A 21,978-nucleotide genomic window follows, 5' to 3' on the forward strand; every position below is an offset into this window, starting at 1 on the left:
TGGTCATTTGGTCTGCATTTTCAGGGGTGGGCATGTATGGCTGTCTTGTTTTATGTGTTAGGATTTAAATGTTAGTGAAAATGTTTGTCCTAGATGTACATGGGTCTTCACCCTGCCTTCTTTCCCCCTCCCCAATCAGTCATTCAGATCTAGTGGGGTACCTCTCTTGTCACTTTGGTAAAAAACAAAACAAAAACAAAAACGAAATCTTATCAGATTGCAGCCTGGCTCAACGAGCCACACTGACACAGCAGGCAACCTGGCTTTTTGAATTCAGGTTTTCCTGAAAGACAGGGCCCAAGGCTCACTGGACTACACTGCATGCAAAGGTGCTTGACCTGGGTGCAGGACCAGGGTGATGCAGGGTGACCCCAGCTAATCTTCTTTATAAGGTGAATTTTCCCCCCTGCATCAAAACAAGGGTAAGCAAGGGAAACTTGTAATGTTCTTAAGGCTCAGCCCCAGACATGGACTGTTTGCTGCAGGGTAGATGTTTGTATAACCTATGGCAAAAGCCTCCAGTCTTGATTTAAGTGGATGGTGCTCCCCACCCTAAAGCCCTAGAATAGGGGATTCTGGGCATGGAGCAAAGGAGAATTTAGTAAAGATCTGCTTGCAAGATTTTTACAAATAAGGCAACTGAGGCTGCAGCATGTGAAGGACACTGCCAATTAGGTGTCAGATGCACACTGTACCTTGGCTCACCTGTCTGCCCCATCACAGGTGTGCCACCCAGTGGTATGTTTGGAATGTTGAAATGGAGCTGTTGTGGCAAAATCAGGTGTCCGCAGGAGAAGAACTCATTGTCATTTGAGGCTCTGGGCCTTTAGTGCAGTTGGGGCATCTGAAGTGTAAAACTACCTCCCTCCTGGATGTTTTTGAGGGCAATGATGCTGTCCTTATTTCCCTAGGTGGGCACGAATAAAATGACCATCACATTTAAAACTGTGACTCGTGAAAAGCACACATCACAATAGCACACAGTTATATGGCACATTACAAAATATTTCACAAATGTAGCACAGCCTGAAAAATTGTAATCTTGAAATTCCTCGAGAGGGCTTAGAGAATAAGCAAAAAAAAAAAAAAGAAATTAGGATTGTGGAGTTTCACTTTTGAAATCTTCCTTTAAGCCACACATTCAGATCTTTGCTAATTTGCTGCTCTGATTAACTGTGGCACAGGAATCAAGACCCAGATTTGAGGTAAGGAAAATCTAGGGGAGGGTGCAGGAGGGAGGGGGCCTGGGTGGGGCCAGGGAAGGACTGGGGAGATGCGGCAGAGGGTCTTGTTGTTGGGGGGAGGAATAGGCTGTTGGAAAGGGGAGGGACCCCTGAAGGTGGCATAGGTGAGGGGAGGAGGGGGGGGGAGGCCAGGGCCATCAACGGTATCCTCCCAATGGGATTATTAACAGATCTTTCAATGTTTTTGTATCCCAAGCCCATATGCAGAGGGTCTTACCTTTGAGCCTCTCTGCCCCCAGCTAAAGCTGCTTGAAAAAAATTCACATGTAAACATTTACATGTCTCACAGTTTTTTCACATTTTATCCATACACTTAAAATACACTGGAAGCATTTTTTAAAAAGTTTTATTTGAATTGCATTTCAAACACAAGATGGGCATTCCACTCCCAACGCATAACCCCTCTCTTAGAACCAAGCCCCTCCTACTGTATCCGGAAAAAGGGTAAAGGATTGGCTTACCTCAGGCTCTTCCCTAGATTAAAAAAAAAATGATTTCATAGTTTTTAAACATAGCCACGCCCAGCCCCTGGAACCAGCCCCGGTGTGGTTCGGGATCCGAACTCGCCTGCAGAAGGTTAAGTACGACTTTTTTGCCCCTCCTCCCTTCATCCCCCACCAGGTAAGCCGAATGTGTGCAGAATACCAAATTTTTGCGCACAGTCCCGGACGCCCCAGATACCTGCGTGTCTGGTTTTTCAACCGTAAAGGCGGGAGGGTTTGGCGAACGAATAAGAAGTGAGGAAACGCTTAGCGCAAAGGGGAAAAAAGAGAGAAAGACAGACAGAAAATAGGTTATGGAGGCCGCCCGGAGGCGGCCCCCGCCCCCAGCTCAGCTAGCGGCCCCATATCCCCCCGGGCATCTCCCGCTACTTTCTCAGGCTTTTCGCGCCGCCAGTTTCGCGCCGCCCGCTGCAGAGCGCCAGCGCCAGCACACAGGTACCGCCGGAGTGTGTGTACACGGAAAGTTTTTGCCCGCGCAATGGCTCAAAACACAAGACAGCCCATTCCCCACTACACAGTCGGCGGGTAATATGGGGGGTGTCAGGGATGGGGGTTGGAGAACACTTGAGGATACCATGCACAGGCGGACACAATGTGGACACCGATGCACACCCACAACAAGCTGTCCGACAAGGGAAAGCCGTGCCGGGCGAGGCAGGGACGCACGTTCTCCATCAACCCCCAACCCACCAACGGCCCCAGCCAGCTAGCATGAGCGACCCCCGAGCGCCCTCCCACCCCACCCCCCCGCCCCGCAGTTCCTGGCTCACCTGAAGCCCCCGCCTTTCTTGCCGTCCCCCACCCCACGACTCGGCGACGTGGTCTTACGATCGCTGGCGCTGGTTTGTCCAGCTGGAAACGACCCTCAAGTGTTGTATCGCGCCATGTTTATCCCCCAAAGGGCACATACTTCCCCACCCAAGCCCACCCAAGATCCCTCCCGCTCCCAGGGCAAAGTTAGGGCCCCATGCTGGAACTTTCTGGCAGGTTCTTCCCGCCTCGGCCGAGACACCCCCCTCCCGCCGCCAGGCCCGGAGGCCCATCGGGCAGCCCTGCCACCCGCTCCCGGGGTTCCTGGGTGGCCCTGCTCCCCACGGGCAAAGTCCGCCGCATTACCTAGAAACAGCATGCGGTGCGTATGCGAGTTGTCCATCTTCTTGTTCTGGAGTTGCTTGTTGGTGAGCTGGCTGTGTCTCTTCTCGGACCACTTCTGGCCACGCTTCCCCGCGTTTTCCTTGCGGTCTTGTCTGCGCTTCTCCGCCAAGGCAACCTTCTTGACCTTGGGGCTGAAGGAGCCTCTGAACTGGGGGCTCTCGGATCCAAAGACGCAGCCTCCGAAGACCCGGACGAGGAAGTTGTGGAGCAAGTTGCGCCGGGGCTTTCGGCGGCGGCGGTTTCGCTTGGACGAAAACCAGCGGCGGCATCCGAAGGTCCCATCGTCGGATTCGTCTCCGCTGTCGCTGCTGACCGATATCTGGTCGTTGTAGAGGTAACAGCAGCTGGGCTCTGACCTGCCCCGCCAGGCAGATGCGCGCGGAGGCTGCGGAACAGGCGGATCGGCAGCCTGGATCTCTGGGCTTGGGGGTCTAAGGAAACTGATCTCGGGTCGGGCTCCCGAGGCGGGGTTTGCCCAGGTGATAGGAATGGCCCGGGGAACGGAGGCTGCCCGGGGGACAGTGGCTGCCCGGGGGACAGTGGCTGCCCGGGGGACAGGAGCCGCTCGGCCAACAGGGGCTCCCCTGGTGACAAGAGCGGCCGGGGCTGCCCCAGCGACAGAAGCGGCTGGGGCGGCAGGAGCGGCTGGGGCGGCTGGGGCGGCAGGAGCGGCAGGGGCTGCTCCAGCGGCTGGGGGGTCTGGAGCAGCCGAGGCTGCCTCGGCGGCTGGAGCGGCCAGTGCTGCCTCGGTGGCGGCGGCAGGGGCTCCGTCCCCGGGATCGGGGACCTTGCCTCCCTCCGCGGCAGTGGTGGCTGAGCCTCCCTCCATCTCGGCTGCTTCTCCCTCAGCTGGGGGTCTCTCTCCCTCTGCTTGCTCTCTCTCAACGGGCGCTCTGGAGACCTCGATGCGCAGATCGTCAAGCGCGACTGGGGGGCTGTCCATGTCGCCGGGAGCGTCATCGACCCCAACGGGGGCGCTGCCAACCTCGCGCGGGGGTCTGGAGACCTCCATCGGGGGGCTGTCTCCCGCGAAGTGTGGAGGAGGTCTGACAGCCTCTCGAGATGGGCTGCCGATGATGCCGGGGACCCAGAGGGGGGGCTCGTTCGCGGCGGGAGCGAGGAGGATCGCACTCGAGACCGCGACTGTCGTGATCTGGCTGCCCCCACCGCCGTCGATCTGTGGGATAGCTCGGGGGAGCCCAGGGGGTGGGCTGTCGTCCCCCAAGGCTGCTCCATCAAACTCGAATGGCAGATCCTCCTCGTGGGGAGGGCTGCATCCTCCTCTGATGCCTGCGTTTGCAGGTCTGATGGCTCTGGGCTCCTCGGGAGGAGCCCTGAAGACCACCGAACCTGGGCCTCCTGGAGCAAGGTCTGAGACCTGCAAGGGAGGTTGGTTGTCTCCCTGGTCAGGCTGCTCAAACTCAAAAGGCATAGCTTCTTCTGGTGGAGGGCTGTAGCTTCCCAGGCTTGGAATGGCCTCATGGGAGGCTCCGGGCTCCATGACCGGTGGGCTGAAGGCCTCAAGGCCTGCACTGGTCCCAGTGGTGTCTCCAGGATGCTCCAGGGTAGGCCAGAAGCTTCCCAAGCTGGCCTGCTCGACCTCGAAGGGCATGGCTTCCTCGGGAGGTGGGCTGTACCCTCCATGGGCCCCGGCTTCCTTGATGGCCTGGCTGAGGTCCTGGAAGTTGGGTCTGGAGATCTCTGGGGGTCCACAGGCTTCGCCTTCAGTCTCGATGGGGATGGGCTCGCTGTGAGGCGGTGGGGTCTCCATCTCTTCGGCTGGGCCAGGCCCAGCACCGGGGGCAGCTGCCCCTGGGGCCTCCAAAGGTGGTTGCTCGGGCTGTTCCCCGAGTTCAAGGGGGTTATTGCGTTGTCCTGACATATTATTGCCGTCGAGGCAGTTGCGCACGCCCATAACACGGTGGCGGCTTCTTAAAATAAACTTGGGGCCCCGTGAGACGGAGCACCCAACCGAACTAGGGTGAAAAAAATTATTTTCAAAAAAAATAAATCAAAGTACCAGCTGGAAAGTTCTCCTACCTCACTTTCCAACCCTAGTGAGGTCTAGGGGTTCAAGGGTTCAAGGCCTCGAACCCCAGACCATGGCAAAAACAAGTCTACTTTTGCTTGTTGAGTCTTGGCTCCTTTCTGGTCACTTTTTATGCCCTCAGGCTGCCCCTGGCCCCCTCCCCTCCCTTTGGCCTTACTTGTCCCCTCCTCTCTCTTTTGCTCAGTCCCAGGCCAGCCCCGCCTGCTTGGATCAGAGGAGCGCGCCGATTCGGTCCGAAAATCGCTCGTAGTGCTCTTTTTCTGCCACCAGAGGACGCAGGTCCAGTGTAGAGATGGCTCCGGGAGCCGGCGCCAGGCTCCGGGAGCCCCAGACTTTGGGTAAGGGGGCTGATGCGCGCAGGCCTCGCAGGGATGTTTTGGCTCCTTCCAGTCCTCTCCCTGACTGATTTGGAGTGTTTCTCCTCTCTTCTCCCCTGGTCAGAGAGAGCGCTCTTCTGCGTTGCAGGACACGTGACGCAAGACGTGGGCCCCGGGCTGCGGGAGCGCAGGAGCTGAACCCCTCCCTCCCAGACCCAACAGACTCTCCTCGGGGGGAGGGGGGACTGCAGGAGTGTTTCGTAACCCCAAATTACCCCTGAACCCCTGAGCCGCAGCCCCCAGCCCTGAGCAGCCTCAGATCCTAAGTCCCGAGTCTGGAGAGCAAGGCTTCGGGCGCGTGCGAAGGGGGTGCAGGAGCGCGCGGGGATGCGACAGGTGGTCGTGAGCCCACCGGCGGAGCAGACAGGTGGTGAGGGGAAAGGGGCTGAGGAGTGTGAGCACGCAATTTGTTTTTAAAATGTGTTGGGGGTACTTTACATCGCTCCTGCGGCTTTTGTTTGCGGGTTGCCGAGGCTGGCTCCTATAAAGCACATCAGTGTCCCCCATCCCCACCACATTCTGGGGTCTCTGCAGTGGCCCAGGGTGACGCAGGCAGGGTTCTTCCCCGTTCATGGGGACGACGACAAATACAAGGGAGGCAAGAGGGTCTTGGGTATCTACTACCAAGACCCTCCAAGCGGTAGCTGCCGCGGCACGGAACTGGGGGTTGCGGGACGCACACAGGGACCCCACAGACTGAAAGCCCGAGTTCCTGCTGTTCTGGGAAAGGGCTAAATGGAATTTCAGTTGAGATTTATGGCCGGTTTAAGGTGGTCTCGGAGACGGAAAAACCCCGTGCGCACCGAATCCCAAAGATACACACCGTGCCGTGCGGGCATCTGCGACCGCGGTGCGCTGTTGCCCGCTTTGGGCACCGGCCGCGGGGTTGGTCAGTCAGCTCCTCTAGCCCCTCTCCAGCCCCCTTCAAGTTCTTCTCGTCTCGCTACGGGTCCCCCAGAGCAGCTGCTTTACTTTTCCAATGCCTGAGCCCGCTGAGGCGGCACTGAGTCCGGCCACAAAACCGGCAGTCGCCCGGCTTGAGCTCCCATCGCAATCGCTGTAGCGCGTGGTGGGCTCAGAGCTCGCAGGGATAAGTGCCAACACCACCTGGGTGGGCTTGACATGTGATTGCACACAGATCAAGATTTGGGGGGTTGCGTAGAGATTTGAGCCCCAGGAAAAATTTGCTGCGTGTGGATCACGTAAGACCCGGGACTCAGGCATCGTATCTGTCTCGCCAGTGGGTGACATGGACCCATAAGCCACTTTTAGGTGGAAGGTAGCTGGGCAAGAAGGAGGTGATCACTTGGCCTTAGGGCGTGGGGACGGATGGCTGGGTACGTGCAAGGTGGGCTGCGGCAAGTGGGGCGCATCACTTAGATCGCATCGCCTGGATCGCTGTATCTACGAGCCGCAGGCAGGCGAACCACGTACGCACACACACTCCCACCTCGTTAAACCTAACACATCCCTCTTAGAGCGAGGGGGTCAGAGCCACTGCGCATCACTACCCCCGTAAACCACCACTCATGCGGATGAGCTGCGCCGAGGAAAACGGACAAAGTCGGACCCCGGGTAACGTTTGGAGCCCCCCCAAGGGCGTATCATCTCAGCTCTTCGGGTCAACACACTTCCAAGTACCAACACCGAACTTTGGTTCAAACTTTGGACAACTACCCCCACGCGTAACGGCTCAACCTCTTGGGCATCCACGGAATGTGCCAACTGGGTCGCAACAGTCAACTCACTCCCCTCCGACCCCAGCGCTGGGTCAGCCATTGGGCTGGGGTCACGCCAATCAAGGCTGCCTAGCGAATGAACGGGGGGCGCCAGACCGGAAACCGGATATGAGTGGGAGGTCCAATAGGGGGCGCCGCGTTGGAACGCCCTAAGAGGTTGTGCCGCTGGGGTGGTTTGGAGCGCTTGGTGGGCGGGCGTATGGCGGTCAGGCCTGGGCCGCCACGAGGCCGGCTGGCACTGTGGGGTCACTTTCTGACGCCCCAGGTCACCGAAGCTGAAAGGGGAGGTGGGATCTCTCAGGGAGCAGCCCTCGTTCTCACTGATGGCGGTGGGTAAACCCCTAAGAGGGATCCGCTGCCAGGGCGAGGTGAGGAGGAGGCGAAAGGGCCTGCAGGTAGAGGGCCAAGACCCTGAGGAGAGAGGGGGCTCACTGCCCCGATGCAGAGGATCAGCCCCAGATGGATAAGGAGTTGAGGTCGCGGGGATGCTGAGCCCTGCCGAAGTGGAAGGTCAGTAGGCGTCGCGGTTTGGAGCCTCAAGGAGGCCGCGATGGGGCCCCTAAAGGGACGGTTTACACTCGCCAGGCCTCGCGCGCAGCCCACGTCACCGAGGCTCTTTTCCACAGCACCATTCAACAAGGAATGGGTGCAGAGAGTCTGTTCTACATCCCCAGGAGCGTCTAGCACCTGGATTATTTGCCAGGAGAGCACACGCACCGATGGGATGAAGATCGGGCCGACAGCATCCTCCCTCCTAGAGGCTAAGCAACATAAAAATTAAAGAAAAGACCCCTCAACTGGGGCAGGGTGGGGGACCTTGTTGGAGAAAATGGAGTTACAGATGGGCCTCCACGGAGGGATGGATGTCTAGGCTGTGAGCAAAAGTGGGGGGATGGGAGATGTCGGCCTACCACGAACAAAGATCGAATAGTAAGAAACATGGCACATGGCTGGGTAAAGAGATCAGGTGACACGGCTGGGCCTGGGGGGAGCAGTGGGAGAGAAAGGCAGGGAATACTGGATAGTGTTTCTCTGAGGATGCCATGGAATAGCAGGGCAAGCAGTTTGGAGGCTTCTTTGGTAGGAAATGGAACAGATATTGAACTTTTTAAAAAAAATCCTGCAAGTGAGGATTTGAGCCTAGTTTTAGGGCAGGATTGAGGCAGTGTGGAGGATGGCCCTGATGAAGAGAACAGAGGAGGACCTGGCTGGTCCTGACCTTTTAGGAAGAGAGAAACAGGCACAGTGAAGGAAGCAAGAAGGCTGGAGGGAGGGACTCAGAGGGATCCCAGAGGACCCTCCAGAAACTCCCTGGTGCAACATGCAAGGGGCAGGGGAGCCCAAGTCTGGCACCTAGGATGGAGAAGTCAGGGAGGACCTGGAGAAAAGCTGGCATGGTGCCTAGCCAGTCTGGTTTTGGACCTGACAGAGGGGGGAAGGAGGTACAGTCTGGGTGGAGATTTCTTTCAGCCTGTTATTTAGGAGGACAGGACCAAAGTCAAGACAAGACCCCAAGTTCAAAGTGACAGTAATCCTTATTAGGATATGAAATCACTCGATCAGATAAAATCTTCAAGGGGAGAAATAAATTTGATGATAGGCTCTCAAACACTTGGAGCACTGGAGAGAAAAAGGGGGGGACATTACAGGAAAGAGTGGTGGGCCTAGGAAGGGCTCCCGCGTGGGAGCACGGCAGAGGGAAGAATTTAAGAATTGGTTCGCATCGCTCATCTAGATGGTCGTTTCTCTGCCTCTGTGCTGGTTACCTTCTGGGGCCAGGGAGCTCTGTGCTGTGGGGACTGGCCTGGGCGCTGGAGGACATCTAGGAGCATCCCTGGCCTCAACCCACTAGATACCAGCAGCATCCCCTTTGTTGTAGCAACTAAAAATGTCTCTAAATGTTGCCAAGCCTCCTCTGGGAGGCAAAACCGCCCCCCTGCCATGGGCTGAGAAAGGACCCTCAGACTCAAGTAGCAGTTGCCTTAATTTAAAGATAAATGAGGATCAGGAAGAAGAGATTGCGGCATTTAACTCCAGTGTCCCCCCTTTTGTCCTCTCTTTGTTTATTTCACTGTAGTGACTGGCTACCAGGATCTGAAAACCCCAAATCTCTTGGATGAGTGGGGATCAGAGCTGAAGCTTCACCACAAATCAGAAGTGGGACTTGAGAGACTGGCAGAAGGGTAGCCAGATGTTGGAAGAGGTGGCTAACCTGAAAGGCAGCTGGGGAGCCTTGCCACAGGGGCCCAAGAAACCAGTATGGTAAGAGCTGGGGGTGATCAGCTGGGGGGCTAACTGGGGGCCACTCTGATTGGTGGGACTGTCGGGCGAGCCCATTCAGGGCTGGTGATCTTGTTGGCCAAGACAGAAACGTGGCCTTGACCTGGATGGAGGTGGCCAGAGGGCCCAGTTTTTTTTTTTGTTTTTTTTTTAGTTCTACCAGTTTATTGCTACCAGCCCATCTCCCTCCACCCTCGTGCACACATGCTCAGCCATGTAATCCCATGGACTTCAGCCCGCCTGACTCCTCTGTCCATGGATTTTTCCAGGCAAGAATACTGGAGTGGGTTGCCATTTCCTTCTCCAAGGGGGCCCAGTTTTTAAGATCTGCCATTATGATTTATAATCGCAAAGTATTACCTTAGGCATCGATTTCCAATTCTGGATGGATTTCTATCAGGGAAGAGGTAAATATTTTCTAGAAATGAGCACGAAGTGGGAAGGAACATTAGTTAATGGGTTCATGTGACCCAGAAGAGGAAGGCAGAGACTAGGCAGGGTGCCTGAAGAAAGACTGAGCTGGGGTGAAGCTGCAGGCTGGGGTTTGGTGCCCACCCAGCAGGGCTTGTCCTAGGGTCTGCAGTGAAATGGTACTCTGAGAGGAGAAAAGGCTGGGCTGTCAGAAGCCAGGTGGAGGTTTCTTGAAAATTGTGTATCCTCAACTACTTAAAAAGAACAGGGTTTCTACACTTCATGCATTGAGAAAGGATGGGAAATACTACGCATGTTTCAGTTAAACATTGCACTTCTAAGGAAGTCAGTGTGTTCAGACCTGACAGGCCAGGTGCCACAGGGAGTGATCAGCTGGCTTTTTGTAAAGAAATAACCCCAAATGGAAAGACAGTATTTTTTCACTGTTGACTCTAAACAGCACCAGTGTTACCTGCAGGGACGTGGCCCCCTTCCTTGGCGGCCCCACATGACTCCCTGCCAACCCCCCCACCCCCCGCCCCAACTCCGTCTTCTGCTCTATTGACGCCTCCATGGCAGCACACGTCATAATCAGTGAACGACTGTCAGTGTACTTACGTCTGGAGGTTCTTACTCATTGCTAAAGGCACATGGCCTATCCAGACTGTAAGTAGCTGCCTATCAGCTTTCTGTTTTAGTTCATCCCTGTATCCAATAAAGAGAAAGCAAAGTGGAAGAGGGTCCCTTGAGAGGGAGGGGAGGTAGGCAAAAGAGAAGAGAGCACAAACTAGGACAAAAAACGATCGCTTTTCCCCTGGTGGTTGCATTTCCTCCCGGAAGGTGGGGGGATGGTTGGCAGGGGGGCAGTTTGCAGAGCCTTCTCTGCAGCCCCCATGTGTCATTAGCTGGCAGTGGGTTACTGTCAGGTGAGGAAAAGGAGAATCTTTTCACCAGTTGTGAGGAAAAGGCAAAAGCAGAAATGAGAGGACAAAGGGAAGAGAATTCAGGCGACGATTACGTTTCTCAGCCTCCCAGTGACAAATGTTTTCTGAGTGCTGAGTGAGTAGCAATAAGACTTTGATGCTGTTCAATTAATTACTGTTCAATTAGGACTCACTGCGCCCATCCTTTTACCTCCCAGCATCTCCTCTGCCAGCCTCAGCCGGTGGAGGCAGCAGCAGCCTACTGCTGTCTGCAGAAGGGTCTGCGTGACCAGGCTATTTCAGCAAATGCCAAGTGCAGGGAAAATGCCTCCAATGGATGAGGCTTAGGAGCAGGTACAGAGCTGACATTACAGACAGTGGCAGCCATAGATGTGAAAAGACTTGATCTCAGATTAAAAAGCCCCAGGGGCCAAGGGTTCCCACCAAGAATCCAGACCTCTTCGTTCAGCTAGTCCCTTCGTTCAGCTCACTAGGTGTCCTTGGTGGCCCTCATCTTGGAATGGCCACCCCATTCTGCAGCCAGACACGAGGCTGGCACCTGACCACCTTGCACTTGTAGGGTGGGTCCAGACATTCTCTACAGCCACCTGGACGGAGCTGTGGATTCCTCCTCTAGGCTGGCTGATGGTGCAGCTGAGAATTCCAGGGGAGGAAGTGGCTATTCCAGATTAGAGGAACACCACCACCCTGGGAAGAGGACTAAGAGGGGGCAAAAGTTGGGGGCAGAGATGGTGGGAGGAAATCCCAGAAGAGAAATTTGGCTTTAGTGGAAGCTCTATTTGAAATTTCGGTAATTCTTGGTGGAAATTCCAGGCCCCCAGGGGCTTCTTGGCTGCATGACTTATTCCCCTTGACTTTGTAAGGGGAATGGTATATTTCACCTTTGTGCACAATCTCAATTACCCAGAGCAAAGTCTCCTAATGAAATCTAATTGAGACAGCAACATAAGCCAGGGCACTCAGAAGCCGGCTCTCGCCTGGGGGAGGAAAAATTTGTCTTCTTCAGCGTGGGGGTGGGTGGGGGCAGTCTTGGACTCTGTGATCCTCATACCCCTCAAGTTTGAGATTTGGGGACTCTCCCTGAACCAGAATCTAGGACTTAGGATTTAAACCATATAAAGCAAGGTTTCCTAGGTTGTAAATCTTCCCATTTGATTGAAGCAATTGAGGTATATATATATGACAGCTCGACTGCACCTATGAAATTGAAATTTCTGGGCCAGGCCTGTAAGAGACTCTCAGGGGGACAGTGACTGTAGGGTGACTAATCCACTGTCACCCTCATCTGTGAAAAATGCTCTTCCTGATACTAAACTGATGTTGAAGACTGCCATGGAGGCGCCTCTAAACCTTTTCCTCCCCAAATCTCTTGCTTCAGCCTGTTCTTTCCAGCCCTAACACAGGTTTTGTGACCCCCCATCTCCAAACCTTAGCCTCCTTTCTTCTCAGGTGTCTCATCTCCCTCCATCTTTCCTTTTTCCTGTGATTTCCCCCACACTTTCCTTTTGTAGTCCTCAAATCCCCCACTGAATTACAGCACTGCATGCCCTGGAATGGGGAGGTGGGGGTGCCGCAGTGCCAGCTCCTCTCAGATGTCCTGCCTTTACTGGCTGAGTGTTGTCAACAGGTGACAGTGGCCCCGCACTGCACACTCTTGGCCTTGGGAGAACTAAGTCACTAGGCTGCTTACTCGGGCTTCTCTGCCATGTGAATTCACTAGCACCAGTATCGGGGATCTTGGGGGGAAAAACACAAGATTTAAAGAAAACAAACATCAGTAAAATTCATCTTATATATAGCCTTGTAATATGTAGCCCCCCAAAGGTTAAAATACAGAACAAAAATGGGATGTTAAATCACTTAACTTGACACACATTAGTTTTTCTTAAACACTTAAAAAAAAAAAAATCTCATGCATTTGCAAGAGAGGTAAGATTGGTTTGGGGGGGAGTGCAAAAAAACCTTAGCTATTCCGAGAGCCCACAGTAGAGAGGCAGATACACGGTGTGTCTCTGAATCTGTGGTATTCACATTTCATGAGTCAGGACTAATTCAGAAAGAAATATCTGAAAAAGCTCCTGGGAGGAAGCGATAATGAAGGGGGGAAAAGGTTGAAAGAAAACTGGTTTATCCTAACTAGCTGCAGCCTCTGAGCCAGTTTTTCGGGTCAGTCCTCATCAGGGCACTTGTAAGTGTTACTAGAACATATACTCAGCACTTGAGGTCAGTTTGACGGTGGGAGCATTTGTCTGCTCTCTCCCCAAACGGCGGGCATCTCCAGGCTGCCTGCCCCCACCCTGAAGAGCCTATCTTCTGACCCTGTGATGAAGGAGGGCAGATGAGAAAACAGCACACCTAAAACAAACAGTAACTCTTAAGTGTAACAGCTGCTCTTCAGAAGGCCGTTCACCCCCCATCCTTGTTAGTAAGAGGTTGTGGTGGGGTTAGGAATTCCCTAACCTGTCTGCCTCAGTTCTCTAAATCCTGTGTATGAATTTTTTTTTTGACTTGCTTCTACACCATTTTTGCCCCCAACGCAAAACCAGATTTGAGAAAATCAAATTAGACAAACACAAAACAGAAAGATTTCTTCACAACTGGTGTTTTTATTTTATCAACCTTTCTTTCTTTTTTTTTTTTTTTGGCGGGGGAGGCTCTTTTAACATTAAAATCATTGATCTGAGTCAAATTGGGCAACTCTGGGCAACTCTGTAGGTACTGGGAGCAGAAAGGGATGCTAGGACCTGCTCTTCACCTCCCTCATGTTCCACATGAAGAAACTGAGGCAGACACCGCTGGGCCTGACCCCAGGCAGGGCTGGGTGATGAGCCTGAGGTCTTTGACCCAGCTGTCCAGCTCTGGGGCATCAGAATTTAGAAAACAGCGTCATTAATGGCAAACCCGAAGAACAGGATGAGGGATTCCAGCCCTCATTCTGAAACGGGATTATAGATGTAATTTGAGAATCTCATTGCCTCTTTGCTGGACAATTTTTAAGGGAAGGGCAGTCCTTGAGTTGGCATATGACATCACTCTGGAAGCTTGATTTGATTCTAATGATTTGTTTGTAATTGGTCACCTTTCTGTTAAGAGACATACTTTCCTAGCCACCAAGATTTTTGCTCAGTTTCCTCTCTGTAGCCTCCCTTTACATGAAGCGCAGTGATAATATAGAAAAACTGAGTAAAATCTATGCATTTTTTTAAAAACTTATTTCTTAACAACACTGAAGTTTCAGCTTTCTTCCTCATTAAACCTTCTATCACAGCTGCTAAAACTGAGGCTAAAGAGTAAAGGGGTGATAGCAGTTCCAGGGGAAAAGTTTCTAGTGCGTTAAACAGACATTATCTTAAAACAATTCCAAATTTTAAAATTCCCAATTCCCGAATTCTGAAATGTTTTGTTTGCCAAACCTTAGAAGTAAACCTACATCAGATTGTTGACACCACACAGTATTTGAACACTGATGCATAATTTCCCAACTCAAGTTCAGCTAAAAGAACGCTTTTGTCCAAGAAAAAGCACATTTTTATTAAGCAAATGATTAATGTAGCAAAAGAAAAAATCCTGAATATTGGAGAAGACCATTTAACCAGCTTTATTTGACTAGTTTTCCCCTCCTCTTCCTCTTTTCCTCTCCAATGGAAACCGTGTAACTGGCTGGTAATTCACCCCTGTGGTCAACTCTAAGGGCTGCTTTTGGGGAGCCAATTTCCTAAATTGCAAGGGCAAATAAGGCCATTCAAATGCTAATGCCTCGATGCAGCAGGGCAAGACAAAGGGCTAGTTGGGAGACTAGAGAGTGGGGAATGCTTGGAGAACTTGCCAGAAACGCTTCTAGGAGAGAAAGGCAGCTAAACACCAGTGCCTTAGGTAGAAAGAGGGCTTTTTAAATTGTGTGTATAGCAAAAGCCCCTCTCCGTGGGGTGGGGGTCCTCATCACAGGGCTTTGGTAAGTTCCTCAGGTGTTCCGATTGTTCCTAATGACTCTTCCACCCTGGAATCAGGATGGAAGGAGGGAGGGGGTGGGGGAAGGGAACTGAGTGGGGGAGGGTAACAGGTTTTCTCAATCAGGTAGTTCATGGAGGAGTGTCTGAAAGAGGTGCGTTCCTGGAAGGGGGGACCCTGCCTCCGCCCCCCAGCTAACCTGGCATAATGCCTACAATTAAGAAAGCCACCCTCTCCCGCACAGGCTTCTGTTTAAAAAACAGCCCGAGACTGGGGTGACAGGTGTGGGCGTTGCACTGAGGACTTTTTTTTCAACTTGTATATGCTAAAGCAACATGCTAGTTTCTCTAATGCAAAACCCAGCTCTGCAGGAAAACAGTCCCCCTAGACTCTCCAACCTGGGAGGGCAGCCCCCACACTGAAAAGCCACGGCATCCTGACCGCAGTCGCCTATTCACCAGAGACCTTTTACTGGGTGAGCTCAGGCTGCCAAGACATCACCAGAGAAAAAGCCAGCACTTTCAATGCTTCGGATAGGAACACTGCGCCGCCGTTTTTACACTAAGTAGAAATGTCAGCTTTGGGGAGCCCCATTTCACTTAGGCAGTTTAACGCTTTCAAGCCAAAGACAGGGCACGCGGGACCCGCCTCCAAGTCCTTGGCAGCCTCCAGACTTCTGGACACTTCCCCCGCTGCCCAGGGTAGCCCCCTCGCCGCTATTTACTAGTTAAGACCAGAACAGCATCCAAGAGCCATTAGTCAGCGCCGCAGCCCACCAGAGCTGTTTTGGTGCGGCGCGATGCCTTCCCCCGGGCGGAGACCTGGAAGGAAGACCCCTTAAAATATGTTCTGAATATAGACCGAAACCTTATTTTAGGAGTCTAAGAACCCGACCCGCCTTTTCAAGTCTCCAAGCTACTCACTTTCCCCCCAAATCCTTCTCATCAGAATAGCTCAAACCGGCACCAAACGAGACGCCCGCGCAACAAGAAAAGATCAGTTTCCAAATCGGGGGAGGTTTTGTAAATACATTTTCACTAACCAGTCTTTCCCCCCAGGATTGGCGAGAGAGGCACACTTTACGCACCGAAGATGCGTTACCGGATTGCGGCTGTTTCTGTGCTCCAGCTTTGCCTTCAGGTTACAGATTCCAAACTTAGCCCCATCCGAGCCAAAAATGGCCGGTGCGCGCCGCCTGCCCTCCCCTCCCCGAGGCTGCCGGAGCCTCAGGCCCCTTCCTTCTCTCAACTAATCGCCCGGGGATTTGCGGCGGCTCCTACACCTTTCCCCAGCTCGGCGGGTGCTGCGCTCTGTCGGAATGCGCTCTTTGGCTATGCGCTCTTTGGGGGTGCGTTGTGGGGTTCCCTGATGATAGGCGCGACTCCGTCTCCAGCCTGTTTCTTGTTCCGCTTTACCTTTTCGCTCGCGACCACCTCGCTGACCTTTTAGCTACTATCTAACATCCCCAGGCAGCTGCGCAAAAAGCCCGGGACCTCTCCAGCCAAGATGTACCCAGCGTCACCATCAGACCAGCTGCACCAAAAGGTTGGCGATGCCGCGACACGACCACGTCTGCGCCCCCAACCCTGGTAGTCCGTCGGGCACCTCCCGAAACTCCCGTACCTCCTCTGCCTGCCCTCCAAGCACAGGTGATTCGTGGGGAACCGCCGGCTGGCTCGGGGAGGTCGGCTACGAGGCGCGCAGGCAGGTGCGCACGCTCTTTGCAGCGGTCTCTGGCCCCGCGAGCGCCCGGGGACGGGCAGTGGCGGCCAGGACTGGCGCACAGCCGCGAGGGGCACTGGTGCCGAGGTCCCGCGGCTCCAAATTGGCAGCGACGGGTCCTGGGCTCCAGGCTCCAAGTGCCTTAAGGGCCGCGCGCGCGCGAGACTTTCTGGGAGCGGGCAAGTCTCCGGAGTTCTCACCCAATCCCAGCCTGGTTACTTTTCGCACATTGCAACAGTGTCGCTACAGCGCGGCGGCTCAGCTTTCCGAAAGTTGGCGCGAGCACTTCCGAACCACGTTTTTGGCACCCGCCAAGGCCAACTGGCTTGAGACTAGTTCCTTAGGAGGGAAAAAAGCACGTAAAATAAGTGACTTACCCGTGCCTTCTGGTTGTGCAGCTTGGAACCTGGGGTGCGCCCGGGATTCAGTCGCGCGTCCTGGACACCAACTTGGAGACCTCTGGCTGTTTCCAGAGGGGCGCAAAGACGCCCCACTGTCCAACAAGCGTTTGGCCACCTGGGCGCCCTGGGGGAGATCTGGGGAGCCCTTCCCAGTTGGACCCTGTGCCCTTGGCCCTCCCAGGCTGGCTCACCGAACCCGCTCTCTTCCCGCTTTCCCTCTAACCTGCCCCTCTCCTCCCTGCTTTCCTCCCGCCGGTCCTGCACCGACCCCAGACTCCCCAGTTTAGCGGTGGGCAACTAACCTGGGTCAAAGAACACAAGGAGAATCTGGGGCGCGTCTTCCATTAGTGACGCCGGATGGGGATGGGCCCCCTTTTGGAAGGGGACTCCGGGGATGGGTCGCGGCGGGTGGGCTTCTTCGGCTTGCAGCGGCGCTGCTGCTGCTTCTCCTCCTCCTTTGGCTCCTCAGACTCTTCGGGGTCCCTCGGATCCTTGTCCTCGGGCTCCTCCCCTTGTCGGGGGCTCTCAGACTCTTGAGTGCTGGGCGGCGCACGAGCCGGGGAGGCGTCGGGGCTCCGCAGCCTCAGGGCGCTGAGGCGCTCGGTGAGAGATTGGTGGAAGGTGGGGCGCCTGGGCACCACGGGGCCCGGCTCGTCCTCGGGCTCGGTCTCCGGCTCAGTGGTGGGGGCGGTGTCAGACTCGGTCTCGAATTCGGTCTCGGACTCGATTTCAGACTCGGACTCGGTCTCGGATTCGTAGTCGAACTCTTCTTCCTGGTACTCTGGGCACTCGGGGAGGGAGGGCTCGAGGTCTATGTCCTCGTGGTCAGATTCAGGGGGCTCGGGAAATACCTGGGCGGGAGTGCGGTGGTGGGCGTTTAGGAAGCTCCGGCGCTGGGCAGCCGCGCGCTGCTGGGCGCGGGTGCTGGAGGTGGCAAGGGCGCGGAGGAGCGCGATGGAGCAGGAGAGCCAGAGGAGCGCGGTGGCTGCCCGGCGGCCTATGGGTGGGCACAGATCGTTGTAATTGTGGCGAGCTCGGCGCCCTGGCTGAAGTCGGGATCTACGATCCATCCTCACGCACACTCGGCGAATCCGACCCACCCTCTGGCTCTGCAGAGAGCAGCTCCGAAGCGCATCAGCCGCTAGAGCCGAAAAAGGTGCTCCTTGCGAGGGAAGAAGCTGGGTCCAGTGGTCCCAGCCCCACCTCGACTCGAGGGGAAAAAGGGAAGCACCTACCTTCCTGACCACTCAACTTTCTAAAGCTCCGCGCCTCTGCTTGCCTCTCTGGGCAGAAAGAAGGGATGGGAAAAAAGAGTGGCAAAGTCCGTCTCCTCTGGGGCCCCTCTCTCTAAGTCTTAGACTCTGCAGCCTAAGACTCCGGAGAGGTGCCTCCGCTGGTCCTCTCGCCTGGGAGAGGAAAGAGGAGACTGAGGCGAAGACAGACGGGGCTGAGAGGTTCTGCAAAGTTGCGCGCCCGGACTTCTGCCGGGCATGTGCAGTAGGGAGGCGGGGGCGGCTCCTCGCGCGCTGCGCGGTGGCGCGGAGCCGAGGCTCAGACCCTAGTGGACCGGCAGGTGGCAGGAGGGAACCTTGTTTGAAAGGTTTTGGACGTCTCGAGCGGCTGGGGGACCAGGCGGGTGCCATGGAGCAAGCGAGCGAGCCAGCCAGCGAGCCACAGGTTAGAGTGTTTGCGCAGCGGGGCATGGGTTCTCCATGGGGTCCGGACCCCTCCCCAGCTTCTCTCGGGTTATTGATAAATTCAACAAAGCCTGAAGCAGCTAAAAAATTTGCAGGTATTCTGGAGGAATGAGCGTTTGTACGACACTATTAACTATCCAGGGCATTTTCCAAGGGCTTAATATTATAGTTGGAAAAGGGTAATCTCAGGCAATCATTAATCGTGAGACAACTTTGACAGATCTGGTCTAGAAACTGTAATTAGACGTTTCCAGTCCCCTCCCCAATGCGATCTGAAGCGACTAATTAATTACGGAATGGTTAGATAAGCATCTTCTCTAAGAAGGACGCTCACAGACAGACGAGGTGATGCTTTACACTTCCCCAAACCCATTGGTGGGCCACCCTGAGCTCTAGATGAGGTCGCGAGCTTAAAGTGTCTCTTTGCCCAGAACATCCCTCAGGGAAGATCTGTGCTGATGTTCAGTACGTGCAAACCAGTTCGCCGTCCCTGGAGGGCGCTGCAGGGCGTCCGGCTAGCAAGGAAACCGCCGGGTACCGTTCACAGCTCTTTTCACACGTTTTCAACAAAAAAGTGCGGTCATTCAACAAATATTGAATGCCTAGCTCTTGCCAGCCTCTGTTCTAGGTGCTGAGGGTGGTAGAGTAAGAAGAGGAGGAAAGGAAAGGCAATCTTATATTAAGGAGAGAATCTTTAGGACTAACCTTAGGTTAATTAGAGCATTAAACCACTCAGGACCCACTCCTTACCCATCAGCATTGTTTAATCCAGTGTGCATTCTATGTGAGAAAATTTATTAGGTCAACCAGAGTATTAAGGCTAGAGGACAGCTAGACCCCCTAGGCCATATCATTGAACCCCAAAGGAGATGAGACCATCTCTTGGCCCTGGAAAATCAAAAGAGCTCCATGTTCTCCTGGAGTGGTCCTTGCTCAGGAAAGGGTGGTACTTTGGAAGCTCGGGGGTTCCAGTTGCAACCTGACTGCTGCTTCTGCCCACCTTGTTCAAATATGGAGCATCCCTTTTGCCCTAGTGACAGGTCCACCAGCGGTACGACTCAGCAAAACCATCTTCCTCAAGTCTGTGCAAGTACCAACAAGCTTCCAGGTGGCACAGGTGGCTTTTCTTGTCTTTGAGTCAATGTGGCGGAGACTTGAAGAGTCCATGAGGTGATTCTTTTTCTTTCCTTTCTTTCTTTATGGCTCTGCTGGGTCTTTATTCCTGCACTTGGACTTTCTCTGGTTGTGGGAAGCAGGGGCTTCTCGTCGCGGTAGCTTCTATTGTTCAGTAGTTGTGGCACATGGGCTTAGTTCCTCCATGCCACGTGGGATCTTCCCGAACCAGGGACTGAACCCACATCCCCTACATTGGCAGGCGGATTCTTAACCATGGGACCCTCAGGTGAGGGTGATTCTGTGAGGTGATTCTGCTTTACCTTCTGCGGTAGTCCACAGTAGAGTGCCCTGCATCCACAGCGGTTCCTCAGCATGGTGGGGCACACCCTCACCCCTGTCCTTCCACGTTCGCCTTAGAGCTGTCAAGCCCAGAGTTAAGACCTTAGTGAGATCCTAGCCACTGTTTTAGTGAGATCCTAGCCACTGTTTTGGACATGTGGAGGTTTTATATCTGCGTCTTGGCTGTGAATGGTCTTGAATGTTCCTGACCTGGCTTCTCGGCAGTGCCTGTCTTGTGTCTTGAGTTCATTGAGTTCGTTTGTAGCATTAAAATACTGATTGGTCTAATAAAGTGGAATCGATTTGCAAAACCTCGTCAAAGGGCACATGTCTGCATTCTTGTTGGGCCCTCCTCCTCCTCAGTCCAGAGCGACCGAAAGGGTTTTACTGTCATAGATGTCTGGATGGCACCAATCACATATGGAGTTATTACAGGACAGGGGACAGGGTCCTTTGGAGCTCTAGATCTCAAATCCTGGTCTCTCAGCCCCGCCCGGAGACATTTCCAGAGGTTCTGCTCACACTGACCCGTCTGCTTGCTTGCTTTCAACCAGTGCAGCACCCCCTGACAGTGAGTGGGACATAAAGACATCATTTGAGTGGTTCTCAGGGCACACTGGAAAAAAATCAGGCAGATGTGGTGCTGCTGAATGCCCTTTCAATGGAGACAAATGCCAGCTGTCAGCAATGAGGGGGATTATGATTCTTTAGTGGACATAAGAAAGTACTTCATTTTGCAGAAGGAGTGCTTTCTGCCTGTAATGGAGATGGCAGCTCAGAGCTGATCCACTAATACAGATACACGAGATTGCCTGCATTATTAAAAAATGTGCATTACATAATAGGTAGTTTTGGACTACAGTCTGCATTAGAAATGCACTTTCTTTGCAAGATGCATTTTAATCAACAAACGAACATTTAACAAAGCACTGCCTTTAGAGCCCCAGTCATGTATAGCTACAGGTACATTTCTGGCGTTCATTTGACACGGGCTCCGAGAGCAGGGGGACCACACTAAAATACTGTTCCATCTCACGCTTAGTGCTGAGGCCAAGCAAATGGCTCCGTGCAGAAAACGCTCTTTAAAATGCATTACGTGTATGACTTTAAAAGTGCTTGCTGCAGAGTGAATTTCAAAAAGGAGCAAGTGGTGATGAACGACCTCGGGTTGTTACCAGGCTGAGGAGCGAGGGGCTGTCTGTCTGCGGTAAATAAAGTGCTGATGTATATCACCTGCAGGGCTCGGCCGGAGGGTGGCCCCTGAGCCCATAGGTTAGGGAAGTACAGTTCCCAGTTCATCGTGAAGAATATTGTCTCCAGCCCTTTACAGGATCATCCTGGGGAAGAGGCACTAAGATGTCTTTTATGTGGCTTGGGAGGGTAGAATTAGAACCTATGGGACACAGTTCCAACAGGCTGAGATGTCAGCTCAGCCCAAGGAAGAGTATTCGAACAGTTAGGACTGTGAAATGGAATGGCTTTCAGGAGGTGGTTGGCTCTTTGTCAGGAGCAGCATTAAATCAAAGGACAGAGGACCACATATTGGAGATGTTTTCCCCAGGACTTCTGAGCGGGGTGGAGTTAGAACCCCATGCTCACTGAGTTCTTTTCAAGTCAGAATCTGATTTCATGAAAGGGGCCTGGAGGCCCTGGGAGAGGAGCTGGGGGCTCTATCAATGGACGTGTTCTTCCAGCTCGGCTTCTATTTCAGAGGCATTTGAAAGTGCAAGTGGCTTAATGGCAGGAAGGAATGTCTGGGTGGCAGTTTCAGGACACAAGCAAACAGGTGTTAACTGGGGAGACTTGGCCAGTGGTGGGGGGTACCTTTGGGAATCAAGGTGGGACTCTCTGGCTCTCTGCTCCACAACTCACTGGCAGAGAAATCAGCCGTCTATCCATTCATTATATTGGGCCTCTTTGCCTCCCTGCCCTGAGCTGTCTCAGAAATTAAAAATGAAACTAGCTGTATAGCAGTTGCACATTGAGTCACTTCTGTGACCAGGACAGTCTTCCAGGCTTCGTGGGGAGATGAAGGTGATTGAGAGGGGACCA

The 21,978-nt window shown here is 53.8% G+C and overlaps 3 protein-coding genes across 10 annotated transcripts in view; 1 reads left to right on the forward strand and 2 right to left on the reverse strand.

Annotated features, from left to right (window-relative positions):
* The window catches only part of LOC122448614 (neuroendocrine secretory protein 55), a 59,760-nt gene extending 41,559 nt beyond the window's left edge, over positions 1 to 18,201 (reverse strand). For both annotated transcript variants that reach the window (XM_043480060.1, XM_043480059.1), the window contains exon 1: positions 17,077 to 18,201. In XM_043480060.1, the coding sequence (XP_043335995.1) occupies positions 17,119 to 17,844 (726 nt within the window). In that variant the 5' untranslated portion in view covers positions 17,845 to 18,201 and the 3' untranslated portion in view covers positions 17,077 to 17,118. The remainder of the gene's footprint in view (positions 1 to 17,076) is intronic.
* Positions 1,585 to 5,044, reverse strand: LOC122448611 (guanine nucleotide-binding protein G(s) subunit alpha isoforms XLas-like). Its single transcript, XM_043480047.1, has 2 exons — positions 2,864 to 5,044; positions 1,585 to 2,599 (listed from the first exon to the last, which is right to left on the reverse strand). Exons 1-2 carry the CDS (start codon positions 4,815 to 4,817, stop codon positions 2,514 to 2,516), a joined length of 2,040 nt encoding a protein of 679 aa, XP_043335982.1. The 5' UTR covers positions 4,818 to 5,044; the 3' UTR covers positions 1,585 to 2,513.
* The window catches only part of LOC122448613, a 29,776-nt gene continuing 14,741 nt past the window's right edge, over positions 6,944 to 21,978 (forward strand). For 2 of the 7 annotated variants that reach the window (XR_006271689.1, XR_006271690.1), the window contains exons 1-2: positions 6,944 to 7,578; positions 9,146 to 9,330. Coding sequence is in view for 4 of the 7 variants with exons in the window: in XM_043480053.1 (XP_043335988.1) it covers positions 16,204 to 17,061 (858 nt within the window). In the remaining 3 variants the exon portion in view is untranslated. Of the gene's footprint in view, positions 7,579 to 9,145; positions 17,084 to 21,978 lie in introns of those variants that run through there. The other 5 variants (XM_043480058.1, XM_043480054.1, XM_043480053.1 and 2 more) reach the window with 5 other exon arrangements.

The sequence above is a fragment of the Cervus canadensis genome, chromosome 10, assembly GCF_019320065.1.
Source record: "Cervus canadensis isolate Bull #8, Minnesota chromosome 10, ASM1932006v1, whole genome shotgun sequence".
NCBI classification, from domain to species: domain Eukaryota; kingdom Metazoa; phylum Chordata; class Mammalia; order Artiodactyla; family Cervidae; genus Cervus; species Cervus canadensis.

What these genes read in the sequence shown, in the direction of transcription:
- LOC122448611 (XM_043480047.1), bottom strand. Translation starts at nt 4,817, where the DNA reads ATGGGCGTGCGCAACTGCCTCGACGGCAATAATATGTCAGGACAACGC. An exon ending in GCACCGCATGCTGTTTCTAG is followed by an intron (nt 2,600 to 2,863) that starts GTAATGCGGCGG and finishes GGTCGTTTCCAG; the next exon opens with CTGGACAAACCAGCGCCAGC.